Source organism: Sitophilus oryzae, unplaced genomic scaffold, assembly GCF_002938485.1.
Source record: "Sitophilus oryzae breed Bouriz unplaced genomic scaffold, Soryzae_2.0 scaffold_1440_pilon_pilon, whole genome shotgun sequence".
NCBI classification, from domain to species: domain Eukaryota; kingdom Metazoa; phylum Arthropoda; class Insecta; order Coleoptera; family Curculionidae; genus Sitophilus; species Sitophilus oryzae.
In genome coordinates this window covers 4,875,313-4,896,387 of record NW_022146105.1, presented here as the reverse complement: position 1 = coordinate 4,896,387, position 21,075 = coordinate 4,875,313, and the positions used below count along the sequence as shown (strand labels likewise).

The following is a 21,075-nucleotide window of genomic DNA, read 5'->3' as shown; positions in this document are numbered from 1 at the left end:
AAATATTCAGTCATTAATTTTTGTTCGAGTTTAGCCAATTCTATAGGTTTGGTAAATACACTTTAAACCAATATGTGTTGCATCATCCTGTATCATTTCTAAGTTTTTTTTTAATAACATAGTTCGAGGGATTCAAAATAAAACACGATTTATTATCAAATAAACCCTCTGATTTATTTATAGAATTTAAAGAAAAATTGCTTCTTACAAGCCTACTAATTATAATAATAATAATAACTGCTACTTGACGTAGTTAATACGTCCAACAATTGAATCAACAATATCAATGGCACTGGTTAAATATCACCCGATTCTATAAGTGTATAGACTTATTTTTTTTTTTGTTAATTATTTACATAATAATTATAATAATCATGAAAATTTAACGTTTATTCTCCCAAGTCAATAGATCGATCAGAATTGCCTCGTTTCATCTTAATTAAGTAATTACCTAAAAACTAAATCAACAAATTAATATAATGTTAAGTAATAATGATATCAAACGATTTGTACAACATAAGAAGAACGTAACCATCTAAATACTAATATAAATAATATCGTCGAATATATACAGTAGTACAAAACTAACTCTGTATAACAAATAATTTAACTGAAGGTATTGTCCTGAAAAATTGCGAAAATATTACTCCACTTTGTTCAATTCCATGATTTTTCGAACTGAACCCGTGTTAGCCAAAGCATTACGGAAAGAATACATTTAGATCTATTAACTTGACATTAATTGGCGTTATTCTGTTCCAACTGTTGCTCGTTTATATTTTATTTTATTTTATTCAGTTTCCGATATGAGCTGTTATTTTTGAAAAAGATATAGGTAAGCCCACTTTTCCATTGATCGAGATATTTAAGGTTTTGCATTTGAATTAATTTAAAAATATTCGTAAACCTTAATTTTTTCGAGTTATTGTTAACAGTTGAAGATTTTCGAGTTGTTATTAACACTCTACATCTTTTAAATTTTATAATGAAATAAAATCTTTTACAATTCTTACAAAAATAAACGATTTTTTTAACTCCAAATGGCCTTATACCACTTTCAAAAATAACATAATACAATAAATAAAAACAGGAGTAAATTTAAGTCCATGTTTTTATAGACATTAGCTTTACTGAAATGTTTTTTTTATGTAAAAAGTAATAATTAAAATGGAGACATTTAAATACACGAACCAAGTTTATTAAAATTAATTTCAGTTATATTAAAATCTAAAAATGAAAATTACGTCGTTAGGATCTTTAAATAAAAAAAATGATATTTTAAACTAATTTGCCTTTTAAAATTAGCATTAAAATTAGCAAAATTCTTTTGTTCGCTTATAATAAAAAATCGTACTCCATTGAATGTATGGTTAATAAATATGGAAAGAATGAAACTACCAATAACTATTTTTTTTTAAATTGGACTTATTACTTATTACCACTTTCAAAAATAACAGCTCATATAATATATTATTCTCTATACGCATCTGCGAAAAGATCTGCGGCATCGAAAATGTCAACGAGCAAAAGATGAATAAAATTTTACTCAACACAAAGTTAGAAAGCGTTAACTACGCTTTATTATTAGCCGAAGATGGGTATTAAAAGGGCAAAGTGATTAAATAAAGGCAGAGCATCCATTTTGTTAGTCGATTTTAGCGGAGGGAGTAGGAATATCAGTCAGGATTACTCTGCTACGTTAATAGCGCGATCAAATATTCTTCACAACGACGTAGGAAATTCTTTTTCGTTGCACTTTTGACCTGGAGATATTACATTTCTGACCTGGAAATATTAAAAATATCTTGTTTCGTTAAAAAAGAATTTTCTACGATCTTATTGTTTAACGCTAGTCACAAAATTCTTTTTTTTTTGGACCTGGTAAAGTATATATCTATAAAGTGACCTTTCAAACAATGTACATTCTTAATAATTAACTTTCCTGTAGTGGGAAAACTGCAAGGGTATTGATTTTTCGAACGGAATAATTTTATTTTGCGTTAAGCGTTTCAAAGAATATGCCCCATTATATGGCGCGTAATTCTTTCTTATAAGTAATATTTGATCGCACGCAAATGTCTAATAAGGTACCTAAAAATGCCACGATATGGCCACTAATCTATTGCATCCACCATCACGTAATTGTTTATCTCACTTAGCTACTGAAACTCACCGTCAACTATAATTATTAATTAATTATTTTCATTTACTTTTTTTACCGTTGAAGTGAAAGCTCATAACGGTCTAATTTACATATTCGTTATAAAAATGAACGAAAACGATGCAGCATCTGAAAACTCCGGTAATATATTACGTAAAGAAAAAAAATTAGGTAAAAAAAATATTTTTTTATTTGGTAAGATAAAAAATTCGTGAGGGACGTAAGGTGCTAAAATTGTATGAGCTGGAAAAAGTTGAGTGAGCAAGCTTTTTTCAATAGCTACGAAATATCTATAAGCTACGGTAACAATATTATTATTTATTGTTATTCTAAGGCACGGATCCAGCTCAGCTTGTTCTCGCAACAAGCCCTGTTTCTTCGTAGTGTGGAAGACAAGCAACTCTGGATATTCTACCCAATAGGAACGGAATTGCACGCGCTCCAAAATACCACCCCCTGCGTTTTTAACATTCTCTTCCCTCTCAATAACTATTTCTTGTCCGTGTCGTATGTCTTATTTCAAGCGACGATTCGTGAAATTAAGCATTTGAAAAGTTTTACCAGGGTTTTCACTAAGACTGTTAGCTGTTTCCAATTATATTATTGTTCTCGAAATATTGCTTAATACGGGTTAATTTGACTAAGAGGGAAAGACAAATATAATTATCACATAACTGATTTTGAACTACACCTAGTTCCGTCGAAATATTTAATTTAAAAAGAGCTTTTTTATAAATTTTATTAAAGCACTAAATAAACGTGCTCTATAATAAAGTGTATATACAATATAAGTCGACTAGATCATGTATATATACAACGTCAAACCTATTAAAAAAGTAGCCGTAAAACATCAGGCAAAAAAGTCTTTTCATTCGTAAACTTTAAGGTCACTTGTAGTACTTTATCGAAAAATTACGTAATCCTAGACCGTCGTGATTCTATAATAGCGCGGTCTTTTTGAAAGACCGCTTAAAACGCCGAAAAATAAGACGAACTTTTATGTCGTAGGGGGTTAGATTTGGGCGCAGTAGACTAAAAAATTCACCGAGTTACTGCGACGCCGAATTTGAGGACGAGTCACTCGAAACGCCTGTGTCGAAGACGATCGAATGGTCCCTCAAATACAGAATCGCTCGGCCCAATTGGCACCGGTGATCAACCTAAAGTATACATACATACATTTTTACCTAACCTAAATTTCTCTACACTATTTGAGCAGCTATGTCATGTCTCGCGCGATGCTGATTGACGCTACCAGTTTACAATCTCTAAAAAATGTTAGGTTGATGTTAAATTTAATTAGGCGTGAGGTCAGGGCAGCATCAATCTGACATAGCGGGAGATTTTGCGCACCGAATTCCGCGCGGAAATTAATGAGAATTCAACGAAACGTCACACATAAACTGGCGGATTTGTCTGCGAAAAGCAGTTCTTGTTCGTTGTGGAACTCAACGCTAGGGCGACTTGGGTGTTTGAGGCATCTGATCAACCGTTTCCCGGCCATTCCCGGCCGACTGGTTGCCGTCCAAGCCGTCCCCTGCCTGGAAGAATCGATCCGCGTCACACATGAGGGTGGCTCCGGTGCAACACTGGCCGCTGTGCTCCGGAGCTCCTCCGGATCCGGCCTCCTCCATCAGGATAATGGCGCTCTGCTCTGAGCTCGGCGCTATCATGAAGTCCTCCTGGTCCAGGGTGAAGAGCGGCGTCGTCGTCCACCTCGAGATGTTGCTAGAACGCGTGGTGCCTGTAATCAAGACATCCTCTTTATGTCCACGTTGTGTCGTGCTCGTGTGGTCAATTTACGACCAGCGTTGCTAGAGCTTCTAAAATTGCACCAGAGGATTATACAGGTTAAGGGGCCTCAATTAATTACGTGAAGCGTTTTTGAGGGTTCTTTGACTCTTCCTCTAGTGAGACTTGTCCCTCCCCTAATCTCAAGTGAGATCTTACAAAATTTGTATTTTTATTATAAATGCGTTGGCACCTATGATGCATATGAATGCCAGTCTCTGTACTTTGCACAGATTTTGCCTTGCTGTACGTTGCTCTATAGTTTTGTGTACCAAGCTACTGCTCCATAGATAATCATGGGTCTTACTATCATACAAAATACTTCTAAGCAAAGTATTTGTAATATCAGTTACAAAATACTTGTAGAAAAGGTATTTGAAATATTAGATATAAAATACGTATTTTATAAATACTTTTATTAAGATAAAATACTTTTGAAAGAAAACATTTATTTTTATTTTTAAAGTTATTTAGCTTATTACTTAATAATAATTATCAACAAGAATCGTGTCTTTTCTAAAACAGTAAGAAGATTGGTCTTTTGTCTTTCTTTTTAAAAATTCCCCATTGTTGTTTAAAGTGTCCAATTTTTGTTTTTCATACCGATTAATTTTACGTGTTTCAGTCAGGACAAGATTATTCATCTACGGATATTTCATCATACCTAATACGGATATTATATTTAGTCCATATTATGAGTGAATGTCGTAAAGTAAAAAATATGCATATGTAATAATTAGTAAAAGTATTTTAGTAAACTAAGTATTTATAAAATACTAAGATACTAAAAAAATGTATTTAAATAGAAGATACAAGATGAAATTAAAAAAGTATTTCAAATATACGTACTTTGTATCTTACTATATCTGTATTTACTTAAATAATAATTAATAAGTAATACTTGTAATAAATCGTAAATAACTAATTAAGTAATACATGTATTTGAAATAAGTCACATCCCTGATCACAGTATACATCCAGCGCAAAATGTTTGGTTTGGTTTGGCCATCCTGATACCCTCACGAAATTATTAGAGGCCCCCTTATTTACCAATTTATAATAATATTTTTAATTAAAATTCAGTAATAATTTCCTTTTATGGTCTAAGTACAATCTTAATCTCTGGCAACGCTGCTAACAATCGTACCTCTCGACGTATTCACGTTGGGCGAGTACATACTGAGGTTGGTAGGACTGATAACGCCAGACATCGGGCCCATACTGGGATAGCTGAAAAGCTGGAAAAGAAAGAGGTGGTAACATTGGGCTCTAGGTGCTACAAATACTAACTACCAACATGTCCTGGCTGCCCGTGGAAATGGTTGAAGGACGTGTAGTCCCGGCCTGGCGAGTATGGTCCACTGGTGGGTACGGAGTTCCTCTGGATCGGCGACTTCCGTCTCTCGTGGCTTCCCGGACTCAGAGGGGGCGACGAGTTGATTTCGGGGACCTTGGGGTTCCAATTACTTTACTTGTCATTCACTTCTAATAATTCGACAGCGTACAACAAGAATTCAAAACGTATTGTGTAAGAGAAATTATATTAAACTACTTTTAGTAGTTTTGTTTTAAATTGATTGATTCTTTTGTCCTTTGAATTTCTGGTGTACGTTTATTGAAAGGTAGTTTTCTTACATCGTCGCCTGGCGATGATTCGTTGCAAGGGGGTGTTATGCTTGGAGGTGGTGAATTTGTACTGCCCATGGAAACTTCCCCTGTCGATCGAATTATTGGTACAGGCCTGGCCATAGGAGGCAACGGTGGAGGTGGGAGCATCGTAGATGGGAAATATTGCGGTTTAGGACTTCTCGAGAGGCTCGATTGCATCTAAAATCGAAAAGAATTCGTTGTTGCTATATACTCCAGTTTTCCTCCTTTATACAGGGTCCGACAAAAGTGCGTCGATCGAGCATCTGTAGCCCCTAGAATAAAAAACTTGGGTATTTTGTTTTAAGTGCAAACGTAAATTATGTACTAGGATGTATTTCAGGAAAATATTTTAACTTCTACTGGGTGGCTCAAAAAAGTGAGAGTGGATCGGAATGATTATTTTGGAACTCCCTGTATATTATTGCGTTTTTGGCTTCCTTTCAGACTTCAGATCACTGTACATAATTCTAAGATATGAGTAAATATATTTCGATAATTTCAGAGATATTAATAAAATAAAATAAAAAATATATATTTTTCAACTTTCCTTCAAAAATTATTACAAATACAAGAAGTGTCCTGTTTAGATGGTTCGTACTTACTTTGCTATCAATAATGTAATCTTAAATCATACAGGGTGTTCAAAATTCTACGCCAAATTATCTAGAATATAAAATATTTTTTCTGCGTTTTTTTAAGTAGAACACTCTGTATATTATTCTTTTAATAGATGGAGAATGGAATAATGAAAATTTTTTGCCTTTAGAGTATTTCAAAATTTTTAACAGATATTCGCGGTTTTATATTTCATATGGCGTTTTCCACAATATATATATATGTTATTTTTATTAAAGCCACCCAATGATTCTCGTATTCTACCGTTGAAAGAGCCATGTGAAATAATACCGCGAGTATCTGCGAAACCGTTAAAAATGCTGATATACTCTAAACACAAAAAATGAAAATTTTTTAATTCTCCATCTATTAAAAGATTAATATACAGGGTGTTCCATTCAAAAAAACGAAGAAAAATTATTTTATATTTTAAAAAGTTTGGCGTAGTATTTTGAGCACCCTGTATGATTTAAGATTACGATATTTAGAGCAAAGTAAGTCCAGACCATCTAAAGTAAATATCTAATATAGTTTTGATTTCAGGACAGTTCTTGTGGTTTTAATAATTTTTTTAAGAAAGACTGAAAATATATATTTTACTAGTGTGTACCCGCGACTTCGTTCGCGTCGGATTAATCATTTGTAATGGTGATGATCAAGCAAAGCAAGAATTTCCATTAACATACAAACTAAGATAAAATTTTCTTACATTTATGTCAGCATGAGAAAAAACAATATGGCGATATTATTATATAACTTGGTATAATGTTTGAGGGGTAGTTTCATCTCGTTGGAATTTGACTTTCGAAAAATCCGTTTGCCAAAAATAAGCTTTTTACGTCAAGCAGTTTAAGCAGAATCGTGATTAATCAATTACCCAACTTTTTGGAACACCCTGTATGATTTTTTAAAAAGTTCAAAAATATGTAAAAAACAAAATCAATTATGCGTGTCCAAGTGTTTTCCCGAAAGGCTCGCCGTATTTAAAAAACAAATATTGTAATATTTGTGGGTCGTTTTCACCCGCTTGGAATTTGAAATTCGAAAACCCCCTCTTTATCGAACCTCTACACCCCCCAGTCAATCCGTTTGCCAAAAATCAGCTTTAAACGTCAAGCAGTTTAAGTAGAATCGTGATTACTCAATGGTTATATTTTATGAAACACCCTGTATAAATTTTTAAAAAACCTTAAAATATGTAAAACAACAAAATAAAATATACATGTTTAAGAGTTTTTCCGAAAAACTCACCGGTTTTTAAATAAAAAATATTCTAATATTTGAGGGGTGGTTTCACCCCCTTAGAATTCGAGTTTCGAAAAATCCCTTCTTATCGAACCTCTACACCCTAAAGTCAATCCGTTTTCCAAAAATCAGCTTTTTACGTCAAGCGCTTTAAGCAGGATCGTGATTAATCAATGACCAATTAATCAATTTTTCGAAACACCCTGTATACATTTTTAAAAAATCTGAAAATATGTAAAAAAAGAAAATAAAATATACGTGTTTAAGCGTTTTTTTCGGAAACTCGAACGTTTTTTAAATAAAAAATATTCTAATATTTGAGGGGCGGTTTCACCCCTTAGAATTCGAGTTTCGAAAAATCCCTTCTTATCGAACCTCTACACCCTAATGTCAATCCATTTTCCAAAAATCAGCTTTTTATGTCAAGCGCTTTAAGCAGGATCGTGATTAATCAATGACCAGATTTTTCGAAACACCCTGTATACATTTTTTAAAAATCTTTAAAATATGTAAAAAAAGAAAATAAAATATACGTGTTTAAGCGTTTTTTCGGAAACTTGACCGTTTTTAAATAAAAATATTCTAATATTTGAGGGCGGTTTCACCCCCTTAGAATTCGAGTTTCGAAAAATCCTTCTTATCGAACCTCTACACCCTAAAGTCAATCCGTTTTCCAAAAATCAGCTTTTACGTCAAGCGCTTTAAGCAGGATCGTGATTAATCAATGACCAGATTTTCCGAAACACCCTGTATACATTTTAAAAAATCTTAAAATATGTAAAAAAGAAAATAAAATATACGTGTTTAAGCGTTTTTTCGGAAACTTGACCGTTTTTAAATAAAAATATTCTAATATTTGAGGGGCGGTTTCACCCCCTTAGAATTCGAGTTTCGAAAAATCCCTTCTTATCGAACCTCTACACCCTAAAGTCAATCCGTTTTCCAAAAATCAGCTTTTTACGTCAAGCGCTTTTAAGCAGGATCGTGATTAATCAATGACCAGATTTTTCGAAACACCCTGTATACATTTTTAAAAATCTTAAAATATGTAAAAAAGAAAATAAAATATACGTGTTCAAGCGTTTTTTCGGAAACTTGACCGTTTTTTAAATAAAAAATATTCTAATATTTGAGGGGCGGTTTCACCCCCTTAAATTCGAGTTTCGAAAAAATCCTTCTTATCGAACCTCTACACCCTAAAGTCAATCCGTTTTCCAAAAATCAGCTTTTTACGTCAAGCGCTTTAAGCAGGATCGTGATTAATCAATGACCAGATTTTTCGAAACACCCTGTATACATTTTAAAAATCTTAAAATATGTAAAAAAGAAAATAAAAATATACGTGTTTAAGCGTTTTTTCGGAAACTTGACCGTTTTTTAAATAAAAATATTCTAATATTTGAGGGGCGGTTTCACCCCCTTAGAATTCGAGTTTCGAAAAATCCCTTCTTATCGAACCTCTACACCCTAAAGTCAATCCGTTTTCCAAAAATCAGCTTTTTACGTCAAGCGCTTTAAGCAGGATCGTGATTAATCAATGACCAGATTTTTCGAAACACCCTGTATACATTTTTAAAAATCTGAAAATATGTAAAAAAGAAAATAAAATATACGTGTTTCAGCGTTTTTCGGAAACTTGACCGTTTTTAAATAAAAAATATTGTAATATTCCACCCCCCTTTTTACCCCCTTAGGGGATGAATTTTTAAAAATCCTTTCTTATCTTACGTAAACATCATAAAAGGAATCCCTGTGCAAAATTTCAGCTTTCTAGGGTCAAGGGTTTGGTCTGGGCGTTGATGAGTCAGTATCAGTCAGGACAGTCAGATTTATATATATAGATTTATTTATTAATATCTCTGAAACTGTCTAAATATATTTACTAATATCTTAGGATGATGTAAAGTGATCTGAAAGGAAGCAAAAAATGTAATAATATACAGGGTGTTACATTTAAAAAAAATCATCTTGATCCACTCACACTTTCTTGAGCCACCCTGTAGAAGTTAAAATATTTTCCTGAAGTACATTCTAGTACATACTTTAGGTTTGCACTTAAACAAAATTACCAAATTTTTTATACTAGGGAGCTACAGATGCCCGATCGACGCACTTTTGCCGGACCCTGTATAGGTTGACTTAAGGTGATCAATCTTTACCATGCTAGCAAAGTTTGATCATCCAGCTATTTTCTAAAATGAGTTTGCTTACTTGTGCGTTCTGGTTGTTATCCGTTTCCTGACAAACAAAAGTAACGAAATCTGACAAGGTGTCGTGGCCATTTTCTGGATATTTTACTGGATTTTGATGCTGATGGTGTTGGACCTCTGGACTGTGTTGATAATATAAAGCATTCGGGCTCGCTTGAGAACTGGAAGACACTATCGTGGTGTTTTGTGGCATGGCTGCAATTGTTTTCATTAAAATCGTATATTTTCTATCGAACTGAAATCTTCATTTCTTAAAAAAAGCCTTGAGACCAAAATAGACTAAATCTAGGTCAGATATGTTTATAACACATAAGACGATGAAAAAAAAAATATTATAAGGTTTCAGGAAACAGTCCTACAATGTAACTAGAAAGAAATTTAAAACGGAAGTGTAGCTAACTAATTTTTTGTCTACTTAACACGTTGCTGTCTCTGTGAGACGTTTTATCTGAAAATCAATATCAAATAAAATATGATGCTTTTGGATCTCCTTGTTCCTGGAGAATCGTTGTACGAAAAACAGCTTCAGTATAAAATTGCGACAAGGTCTTAAAAATAGATTGACTTAACTTTAAATTATGTAATAAGGCATTTCTTACTTACAGTAAGTATTAGAAACAACCATAGTGTCGACAGACGAAGATCTGTCGGGTACCACTGGCTGTTCCGGATAGTTGTTACAGTAGTACGCTGGGTGCTCCAATTTAACGCTGTTCATATTAGGCTGAGGATCCGATAATTCGTGTAAGATAGAGGCTAAAAGTAAACAGGATTAATGCCGAATATATCAGGAAGGTGTACAAAAATTACATTTGGACAACTTCCATAGTTCCTTTGATGAAAATACTCCTGTCGCTAATATTATGTCGTTACATATAACACCGTTGTAGGGATTGTGAGTATACCCTGTCACTGCAAAATAGAGGCTCCTTTTAGATTATGATCATAAAACTGTTCGAATCGTTTCCAGAGTGACGTAATCTACTTATCGGAATCGAAATAATCGAAACGGTAACTCACAGTTCGATAGTCCGAGTTTTTTTGACAAAAGTAAATCCATTCTTCACATTCAGTACTTATCACATTTAAGTACCCTATTAACGATAGCTTACCTTTATTTTTCCTATCATCCTCTTTCTTGTTGTTATTGTTATAGCACACTCCACTTAAAATTTCTGAAAAGAAAATTTATTTAACCAAGGATGGCGAATAGTTTTCTTGCTGAAAGTTTTGAATTTCGCGCTATACCAATTTTATTTACAGTCCTGGTGGGTTAAAAATAACCGCTGGTTTTAATGTGATATTCTTTTGTATATTTTTAGTTCTACTTTACTTTGACTGGTTAATATAAGGTGCTCTAATTATAGACTTTATATTGGTATATAAAAATATCGAAAGAGAAAAGCAGTAATGGTGTTTTGAGCTAATTAGATGGTTTCATCATAGAACCCGTTTAAAGCTTCGGAAGAAGCAGCTATACATTTTCTTAACTCAGTCCAGGAAAATGGTGATTTTTCAAAATCTATTTTTAGAGTGAAACAGAAATCTCATTAGTGTAGGTGGTCAATTTTTTCGTTCGTCATTAGTAAAAATAACTATATTTATATTTACTTAGACAAAATATCAATTAAGAAATAAACAAAAACAATTTACGAAAGATTATCTAGTTTACGATATAGTTGGCAGATTCAGTGGGAATTAAATAATAGTTGTTTGATTATTTAAAATTGGCATATTTTCAAAAAAAATCGTGCGCGTATAAACAAAACACTTCCACTTTCATTGTAACGGTGTAATTCGTAGAAAAACCATCTAGTTATTAAACGGCCGTCCAATTTCTGTGATATGATGATTAATAAATCTCGTGACTGAAACTCACCGTGACTGTTGATGAAGTTGGCCAAATAAAGGTCCAATTCTCTTACGGAGACGTTTATATGATATGGATTGACGCACAGGCCCGGTTGTGAACAGTCCGGGTTTTTTTCCAGCCGTTCACCGTCCGTACTTTCCAGAGGGATGGCCTTGAACAGTATCACCATTACGAGATCGAGCCGCCACACTTTATCTGCTTGTCTCAAACAGTCGATGCGGCGCATTTTGCCCTTTTGATCGGGGTTGGACAGCACGCAAACTGCCGGTCGCTTTCCTGTTATACTTAAAACGAAATCTTCGCGGCACTCCTGCGTAATATCCTTTCGTAACTTTCCCAGTAATCGGGACGCCCATTTTTGCTTAACTTCCGCCTTTTCGTTCTGCAACAATAAACACCACGGACATGTTTTATTTAAATTACTTCTAAGCTAACGTTTTTGACACCGGATATGTTTTTCAACAAAATCTGGCTGTGCAATCGTATTTTCAATAAAGTTCAGTAAAATTAAAACCTTTTTTAATCATAATAAAAAATACGATTTCTTCTAATACGATGTTACGAAAGCGTAGAGCTGCCATACCAACGTTGACATTTTTTGTAAATTTACACTTTTTCTGTAAATTTGCGCTCTTTCTGAAAATTTACACTTTTTCTGTAAATTGACAGAAAAGTTGTAAATTTCTGTAAATAAAAATTGTAAAAAAAATTCTGTAAATTTTCAGAAAAAATGTAAATTTTTAGAAAAAGCGTAAATTTACAGAAAAAGTGTAAATTTTACACTTTTTCTGGAAATTTACAATTTTTCTGTAAATTTACGCTTTTTCTGAAAATTTACACTTTTTCTGGAAATTTACAATTTTTCTGTAAAGTAACAGAAAAATTGAAAATTTCTGTTAATAAAAATTGTAAAAAAATCTGTAAATTTACAGAAAAATTGTTAATTTTTTTTGAACTGTTAACGCTTTTTCTGAAAATTTACTCTTTTCAGAAAATTTGTAAATTTCTGTAAATAAAAATTGTAAATTTTCAGAAAAAGTTTAAAATTTACACTTTTTCTGTAAATTTACAATTTTTCTATAAATTTACAGAAAAATTATAAATTTCTGTAAATAAAAATTGTAAAAAAAATTCTGTAAATTTACAGAAAAATTGTAAATTTCCATAACAAGCGTAAATTTACAGAAAAAGTGTACATTTTGCTAAAAATATTTTTCAGTGTAGATATGGCAGCTCTACGCTTTCGTACGATATTGTCATTATAGCTTAATCTCCTCAGTCAAAAGTCCCAATTGTTTTGTTTTTTTAAAAACGAGTTTCCAAAAAAAAGTAAATTTTACATTTCCTGATAAAAAGTCATGATTGACGCGTTTATTTTTAACAGATCCCTCGTTTCTTGGTCGATTCTTTTTTACCTTTGTGCGCAATGTCAATGTCTCTTGTACGTATCAAAGCCCGAAATAGACGAAAATGAAACAGCCTCGGACTGGGCTGAATCACAAAGGGTTGCATTTGTTGTCTGAATCGTTTTCGAATGAAAATAATTTTGAGCTGGATATAAGAATGTTAAGAGTCAATTCGTCACATATTGCAGACGCCTGTTGATATAAACAAATGGGTTTTGTCTGTGCCAAAAAAAATCCTTGCCAAGGAAGGAAGCATTCTGAGGCTAAGAACACCTGCTCGTAAAATGTTTAGTGTGGTACCACGCGGGTCTTGTGCCAGCGCGATTTTTGACGGGAAAATTAATGTACGGTTTCAGTTTTGTTTCATTGAAAATTGTGTATTCAACATTACCTGAAGCGCCTCCTTGCATTGTCGTTCTTCTTCCAGTGACATTCTTTTTTCGTGCTTTTTGTAGTATTTCCGTTTGGCCGCTTGCAAATTAAACCATGTGTAGGAAAAGGACTTAACAAAGGGTAGAAGCGCTTCGATAAAGGGGTGGAACTCGTCCTATAAAAAATAATGCCATCGAAACACCTATAATCAACTAATCCGGACTTAAAAGCATTATTAATCAAGCATCGACATCTAGAAAGAAATGAACAAAATGTAAATCTAAACATCACGTTGCTGTTTTGCATTTGGAAACAAAATTAATGTTACTGTTAATGTACAATAATTCAGTATTGAAACTAAAAGAATTTCGGACTTCCATTGTCTTTATTTACTTTGCTTACACAACGTTTCGATCAGAAGTGTCACAGACCGTTATCAAGTGTTAACTAATCTAAATCCTGATAATACTTATGCTTATTCCGAGCTAGAGCTAGAGCCGAGCATCCACCCGTGAAGAAGTTGGGTGCAGTCAAGCTTGAGGTTGTCCACTGAGAATATCTGCATTGGAGCGTTTTATGAGTGGTGGCTATATTGTTAAAATTTCCATACATGGATTGTTAAAGATTTTATTATTGCTAGATATGAATACGGCTTCTTTAAACTTCCGCTTTTTCCAATGGTGTTGTTTGTGGAAAACCCGAGCTTCCTAAGCGATGGATTCATTAGCACTGCTGTATATAGAAAACTCACACATACTTATGGGACAATATTTAAATTCTCAGTCGAACCATTCTGAAGCAACCAAAAGAGGTATAAATAGTTAAAACATTATATCATCGAGCAATCACTATATGCAGGGACCAAAAATTTCTGAATTATGAACTAAGTAATATTACAACCTATATGCTTCAGAATGGTTACTCGCTTTTTACATGTAAAGCAGCTATTCGAGTGGACATCCTCATGCTTGACTGCAGCCAACTTCTTCACGAGTGAATTCTTGGCTCTAGTATATTAAGCTGAATAGTTTCAGGATTTAGATTAGTTCACTCCTGTGTCAGTGATACTTCCGACCGAAACGTTGTGTATACAAAATAAATAAAAACAATGGAAATCCGAAATTATTTTACTTTCAACAACATTAATGTTACTTTGAATTGTTTAATAGCCAGGTGGCGCGTTTGGTTAGGATTACAGTCATAAAAACTGAGCTCCAAGCGGCCAGTGTACGTGGCAAAATTACAGTCTTTCAAAATAACAACGTCGTCTAAACTCGAAAATGAAAAACATAGACTACAGTTTCAAAATGCTACTAAAAAGAAAGGAAACTGAAATTGTTGCGTAGACAGTAGATGGTTGGTTCTATTTTGGTAAGTGGAAACGCGAAATATCGGATCTGACTTTGGTCGTCTGAGTTCGTATGGGGACATTTTCCTGTTCTTAAAAAAATATCTTACAATTTTCCGACGAGATGAACTCTCTTTGCTATGTCATTTTGCCGTTACTCGCTCGCGACTATAAATAGCGTGTTATAAATAGTCATCAGATTCTATGGGATTCTAAGCTGGTGTGCGTTCTTTAACATATTATATTGTAGATAGGTATCATTATAAAATCTTGCTAAATATCTCCAATATCTGAGTAAATTTTGATAGGGTCGCGATACAGCATTTTTTATATTGACTATACTCGATTGCACTTAAACAGAAATACCCGACGATCAAAAGTTTTTGTACTATAAAGATTTGTTTATATGTTATCGTCTGAAATAGTTTGTATAATATTACAAAGGAGTAAAGTCGATATGTCTGTATGTATTTCCATGGATGTATTCGCATTCGACTAGCGTTATTCAGTATTGTTTTTGCATGTAAATTTCTTACGTGACCAAGCGACGATAGACATAAATACATTCACCTTAGTTATCTACTTTATGAAAAATAATGCGTCTTTTGGTCTAAAGCTTGATCCATTACAGGTAACGATGGTTACATTAGTGAGAAACACGTGCATATGTGTTGATGTTTAGAATCGAGAAATATACATGAGTGGATCGTCATTTCAGAACGTCATTTTAGCAGGCACCCGTCCAATTATTTCTTATTGGTCTTTAAATCGTATTAGCTAAATGTATTAGAAAAGAAACAAGCATTATTAACGCTTTTGTTTGGAATTGTATTATTGTTTAAAGCGAGGAAATTGAATCCGATTCGGTTCGATTAGTCGGTTAGTTGGTGAGATGTATTTGAGGTGGACGAGCAAAATATACGAAAAGGCTTAGCATGTCAGCGAGTAGCAAAACACACAGTCAATACACGAACTGAACATCAAAACCAAGAAGTACAAAGTACGTCTAGTATATAAGACGGTGCATTAGATGAAACACAGACATGAGACAGAAACAGAGCAGTCATGAACATTAATTCAAACATGTCAACATCGAGGTTAGCGGTCCGAGCACGGGGGTGAGCGACGGCGACGGCTGAGGCGACGCCCCAACCGCGGCCTCAGCCCCCAGCTGCTCCCCGGGCCAGACAGCGAACGCAGTACAGAACAGAATAACACTCATGTTAATCATGTTAATTACATATCACGCATGGCGGCGCGGGGGAAGGGGGTAGGTAGCAGCGGGTAGGCACCTGTCCCGAGGACGGCGTCTGCAGGTACGACGACACATCGGGCTCCACCATGCAGCTGCGCAGCGTGTCGGGGATGAACATTCCTCAGGTCACTCACGCACGGTCACGGGGGACGCGCCGCGGCTCCCATCGGGCCGACGGCGACGGACACTCACGGCTACGACGGCGGACTCAGGGCTCGGCCTCTGCCACTCGCCAGAGAACACGCCACGGCCACGGCGAACTGCAGAATCCGCGGCGGCGGCGCCTCGGCTGCTGGGCTGGTGCGACGCGACGCGGCCGTCGGGACGGCGCTGCCGACGCCACGATATTTATATCGCTGCGGCCGCCAAGGCTGCTGCGGGGGTTGGCCGGGCGCTGGTCCATGTGCGGCGCACACTAGACACGCCGCGCGCCCTCACGCGCCCCCTGTTGCCGTTTGCTCGCTTTTTGCCATCACTGCACCACTTTCTTCGCGTTTCAAAGCTCCTCGAAAAGTACTATACATACATAATTATAATTTCATGTAGTATTGAGCAATAAAAAGGATTGAAGGAGAGAAAAAGGTTTGCTCAGCAACGTGGTATACTGATGCTTCCAAAATCAAAGCGGGGACAGAGATAGGAGTATTTGGGTCGAAAACTAAATACTACTAACCAATAGGCACCTACATCTGCCCTTCAGCCAAAAATCTACGCTGTCGAAATATGCGTACAACTTATCTTAGATAGAAACTATCGGACACAAGAAATAGCCATCTTATCCGATAGTCAAGCAGCATTAAAAGCGATCAACTCAGTAACCATCAATTCCAAGTTGGTCAAAAAGAGCCTAGAAAAGCTAAATAATTTAGGCAAAAAATAAAGTCTCCTTACTCTAGGTTGGCACCTAGAGTAAGTGATAGCAGCCCGCCAAGTGATAGAAGGCAATGAAAAAGCAATCAATCTAGCTAGAAAAGGAGCGAACACTCCACAAACGGGACCAGAACCGTTCTATTCTCGAGGGGAAACCAACTTAAACGGAACTCAAAAACCTGGAAAACTCCATCCATAACCTCGAATGGGAATCCTCCAACGGTCTAAGGCACTCGAAGAAATTTCTCAGAACTTACGAACTTACTTCAAATATTTTCCTTGATTTTAGAAGAACAATCTTGGGGTTGTTATGTGTTCTTAACCGGACACTGTCTCCTAAACGAACACTTCAGTAGATTGAAGCTAAGAAACAACAGTGAATGCAGATAACCATTCACGATAACCATTCATATCATAAACTATGGTACGACTGATCTGTCAGTCTGAAATACTGGCTTTTATCAAAGCCCAGAGAGACTGTTTGATGAGTTATAACTCAAGAAAGGGGGATACAATAAATATGTAAGGTCGCATTCTACAATCTAATTCCATATAGTTTTAGAATATATCAACATTGAAAAGTTCAAGTACTTTTATTTTGTCCACCACCAGTTTATTCCTCCCATATTCTCTTCATAATAAATAACCAACTGGGATTATGATTTCGAAGTGGCAACATCGTATTTGTCTGATACGAGCAGTTGTAACGATCGCTGCAGTTGCAGCAGAGAATTTATGGACAACTCGTTCCCCAACCGAACTTGCATTTATCCCTTACAGGCACTGCGGAGGGTGCACATTTCGTCTTGAAAAAAATACAAATTTTCTTTAAATGCTTTTGTTTATATAGTCATTTATAATTGCATATTTATTGATTTACTTTTTGTTTCATCGTTCTTTTTATAGCTTTTGTGTATTTTTTAAAAAATCGATACCTTTACCTGACTCCGCAACATTTGTTCCCTAAACTTTAAAATGCACATAAGGTTGCTGGTTGAATAATTGCAATGTCATTACATCGAATGCAGGTGTTATGCCTACAAGTTAATCTGTCCGATAATCAATATATTCTCATTATAGCTAAACCCCAGTTCTTCATAATATAATATTTAGTATACTGCCTATTTACAGAATTTAGAGTATTATTAAATTTAACATGCCTATAATTTATCTATTATGGATTGAATTATTTTAATATAAAAACAATAATTTTGTGCTCCATTGTATTTATTTTCTGGAGTGCGTAATAAAAAAAAATATATAATTAAGTTATTTCTTTATTCGAATTCTTATACAACTGAGTTACATTACAGAGTGATTCAACACGAGACGCTCATTGTGCTTAAGCATATAAAAGGACGATAGGTCAGAGAAATGTTGACCAGTAAACGACATTTAAAATTAAAAACGAGAATGGAAAGAAAAACCGAGAAAACTGATCGATGCACAAGGCTATACTTCTTCCATTGCAGAACGTAGGATATTGAGGTTGACTACCCGTGCTGTACCTGTTCCTTTCAATACCCTAGAAAATGTGCCGATTTATATTTATATTTACAATAAATAAATAGACACCCGTACTCTATAATCGTTCAAGTCCGATATATCCTCATCCGAGTAGCCTTTCATTGCTTTAGTAGCTATGGGGCCCATATAATTATTTACCACGGCGAATTCCATCAGCGACATAAATACAAAAACAGAACAACTTGACATCCAAACATCGATCGCTTTCACATACGAAACTGGAGGTAGTGATTGTTGTGACTGAGTATTTTGAGTAGCTGTAACAAAACAATGTAATGCTGTTTTTTTTTCTGAGATATCCTTACCTAAAGTGAGCAAAGATGTAACGCCCAGGGTTACACGGGCTGGAATCGCTTCAGGCTTGATCCAGAATGATATCCAGGACATAACAACAATAAGAGCTGATGGGATGTATGTATGGAACAAGTGGTATCCCAACCTGCGCTTCAAATTAAAAACCACAGCGAGACATGTAAAATTACCTAAAGTGTGTTTCGATTAGCAAAAATATAAAAAGTTATGAAAGTGCCTTTACCAGTCGAATATTCAATGGTACAATCAGTTGTATAGTTGTTGGAAATATCTAGCTGGGGTAATTCGATTTCGGGATTTACCACCAAAGGATCCGTCATATTCCAAATAAAAACCAAGTCGTGATCAGTGTGTGATACTAAAATCAAATTCTTCTTTATTAAAAGTTCATACAGTATCCAAGTTGCTTTATCTTACAACTTTCTATCATCATGCTGCAGATCTGCGTATCGTGAGGATACGCTTCGAATTTCATCGCGCACGATAACACCAAAGTCAATCTAAAAATCAACTAAACATTGCTTGTTACATCACACAAAAACATTACCTATAGCTAAAATGTTGTATAAAAATATTCAAATGTCTTACTTTGACATATACAATAAAGTTTTGTCGTGATAGAGCCATAAATAATGGTTAGGTATGGTCATTTCGTGAAATGTAACGCTTTTGGCATTTTTGAAAAAACAATCTGGCCTCCAAATGCTATGCAACCATTCCACGTCCAGTATACGATACTCCTCGCTCATATTTTCTGGAAGTCTTAGTCTGGGATCACGCCAACTTTGAGCCAGAAATATATCAGTAACGTAAGTCTAAATGTTTAAACGTTAAGTGTATATTAATTATTTTATATAAAAAGTTCTAACCATTGATTCCTCGTTTATAGAGTCTAACGACAAGACGGTCACGTGAAAATAAACTATAGTGGGCTGCCCGTTGAATTTCGGGGCCCTGTTCTTATCATAGTGCTTGGGCCTTAATGGTAAAATGTCCCTCAGTGATAAACTAGTCTCTTCTATGTAATCTCGTATTTTACTCGCAGAATGGTTTCTAAAAATACGTATACAGTTTGAGTAAGCCCGAATGCAATTTTTCATACAAAAAAAGACACTTCTGGAACACTTACGAACGATGGGTAATTACAAATGATGAAATAGAGTATAAAAGGAAAACTAGGCAAGTTTCGGTGCTGACAAACATCATTCACTCCGACACGACGGAATTAAAATTAAAACTCTGCCAGGCCCTTGAATTTTATGCCTAATTAGATTATTCATAATAGGTTTAAATTTCAGCATTCCGCTTGTAACAAGAATATTTATTTAAAACACGTTAAAGACGACCACAATACTTTCCACTATTGGCCTTATTCTATTTCGAATTATTGAATAGAAGGATAGAGTAATAATTTATAAAAAATATTCATGCTTTATTGATACAGAATAATTTCTGAAACAATAAGAAACGTAAAGTATAAGTCAGTTTTTTACACAATTATTTTTCCTATGACTATCTAATTTAAATTCACAAAATTTGCAGTTATAATTTAAACAATACATAGAAAATAAATGTTATCCAAAATTAAGTCAATAAATGTAACCATTTCATTATTTAAAGCTATACAATCAATTTATGAGGTGAAGAATCCTGAAAAATATTTTCTAAACAATTTATATCACTAAATCAGCTAAATTTATTCTACCATGAACGCCTTTCCTATTCATGCTTACGATAATTCCATAACGGTTATGGAGAACAGTCCTTATAGAAAAGAAATATCCTTATAGAAATTTATTACATTTTTTTTCAATGGTTCTATACAGATACATGAAAAAAACAAGATATGTCTAAATGATGACAAAATAATTTTGATCTATGTTTGCAACTATATATATATACAAATCAAATCATAGTAAACTTGCATTGGAATAATTCTCGTACATTTATTATACCTACACTTAAAATATCCTATTATATTTCCAAATAATGAAATAAATAATTTTTATAAGAATTTATTCGAATGCAGGCCTACCATGGAACACTAATTTTCTGGCTAATCTATACCAAAAAATAAACAATATTCTAGAACAAAAACATATAAGTTTGTCATTAATTAAAATAAATACAACACTCGCACAAATACAGGAGATCGTATTCGAATTTAAGTAGCAACCGAGAAAAGGTACAAATAAATAAATAAAAAATAAATACTATTATGTAACATCTTAAAATATGTATATATGCATTTTACTTTAAGGCTATCCAAATTGTGTTTACAGAAATTTCCAAACTATTTAGAGAACTATATGTCAATTTTGCACATAACTAGCTACCAAATAAAATTATACGTTGGTGTTGTAATACATACCATTTCTGAATGAGTTTACTTCTAGCTTATTTGTGAAACTTTTTTTATATATTACTTCAAGTAAATTAC

The 21,075-nt window shown here is 34.3% G+C and overlaps 2 protein-coding genes and 1 long non-coding RNA gene across 8 annotated transcripts in view; 1 reads left to right on the top strand and 2 right to left on the bottom strand.

Moving 5' to 3' along the window:
* The window catches only part of LOC115876892, a 91,769-nt gene that overhangs the window by 60,633 nt on the left and 10,061 nt on the right, over nucleotides 1–21,075 (top strand). The gene's annotated exons all lie outside the window — the stretch shown is intronic.
* Nucleotides 149–16,264, bottom strand: LOC115876885 (nuclear factor 1 C-type). Of its 6 annotated transcripts, none has more exons than XM_030892908.1 (11): nucleotides 15,964–16,263; nucleotides 13,343–13,498; nucleotides 11,552–11,927; nucleotides 10,785–10,847; nucleotides 10,483–10,584; nucleotides 10,276–10,428; nucleotides 9,674–9,867; nucleotides 5,588–5,779; nucleotides 5,250–5,402; nucleotides 5,100–5,190; nucleotides 149–3,923 (listed from the first exon to the last, which is right to left on the bottom strand). In XM_030892908.1, the coding sequence occupies exons 1-11, from the start codon at nucleotides 16,042–16,044 to the stop codon at nucleotides 3,616–3,618; spliced, it is 1,869 nt and encodes a 622-aa protein (XP_030748768.1). In that variant the 5' UTR covers nucleotides 16,045–16,263; the 3' UTR covers nucleotides 149–3,615. The 6 variants fall into 6 exon arrangements, with proteins under 6 accessions (XP_030748768.1, XP_030748769.1, XP_030748771.1 ...); XM_030892909.1 differs by having other exon boundaries at nucleotides 149–3,905; XM_030892911.1 differs by having other exon boundaries at nucleotides 15,912–16,049.
* Nucleotides 18,100–19,851, bottom strand: LOC115876887 (glycine receptor subunit alpha-4). The gene is made up of 8 exons (XM_030892920.1): nucleotides 19,765–19,851; nucleotides 19,505–19,688; nucleotides 19,224–19,450; nucleotides 19,053–19,135; nucleotides 18,859–18,993; nucleotides 18,629–18,805; nucleotides 18,378–18,580; nucleotides 18,100–18,321 (listed from the first exon to the last, which is right to left on the bottom strand). Exons 1-8 carry the CDS (start codon nucleotides 19,839–19,841, stop codon nucleotides 18,163–18,165), a joined length of 1,245 nt encoding a protein of 414 aa, XP_030748780.1. The 5' UTR covers nucleotides 19,842–19,851; the 3' UTR covers nucleotides 18,100–18,162.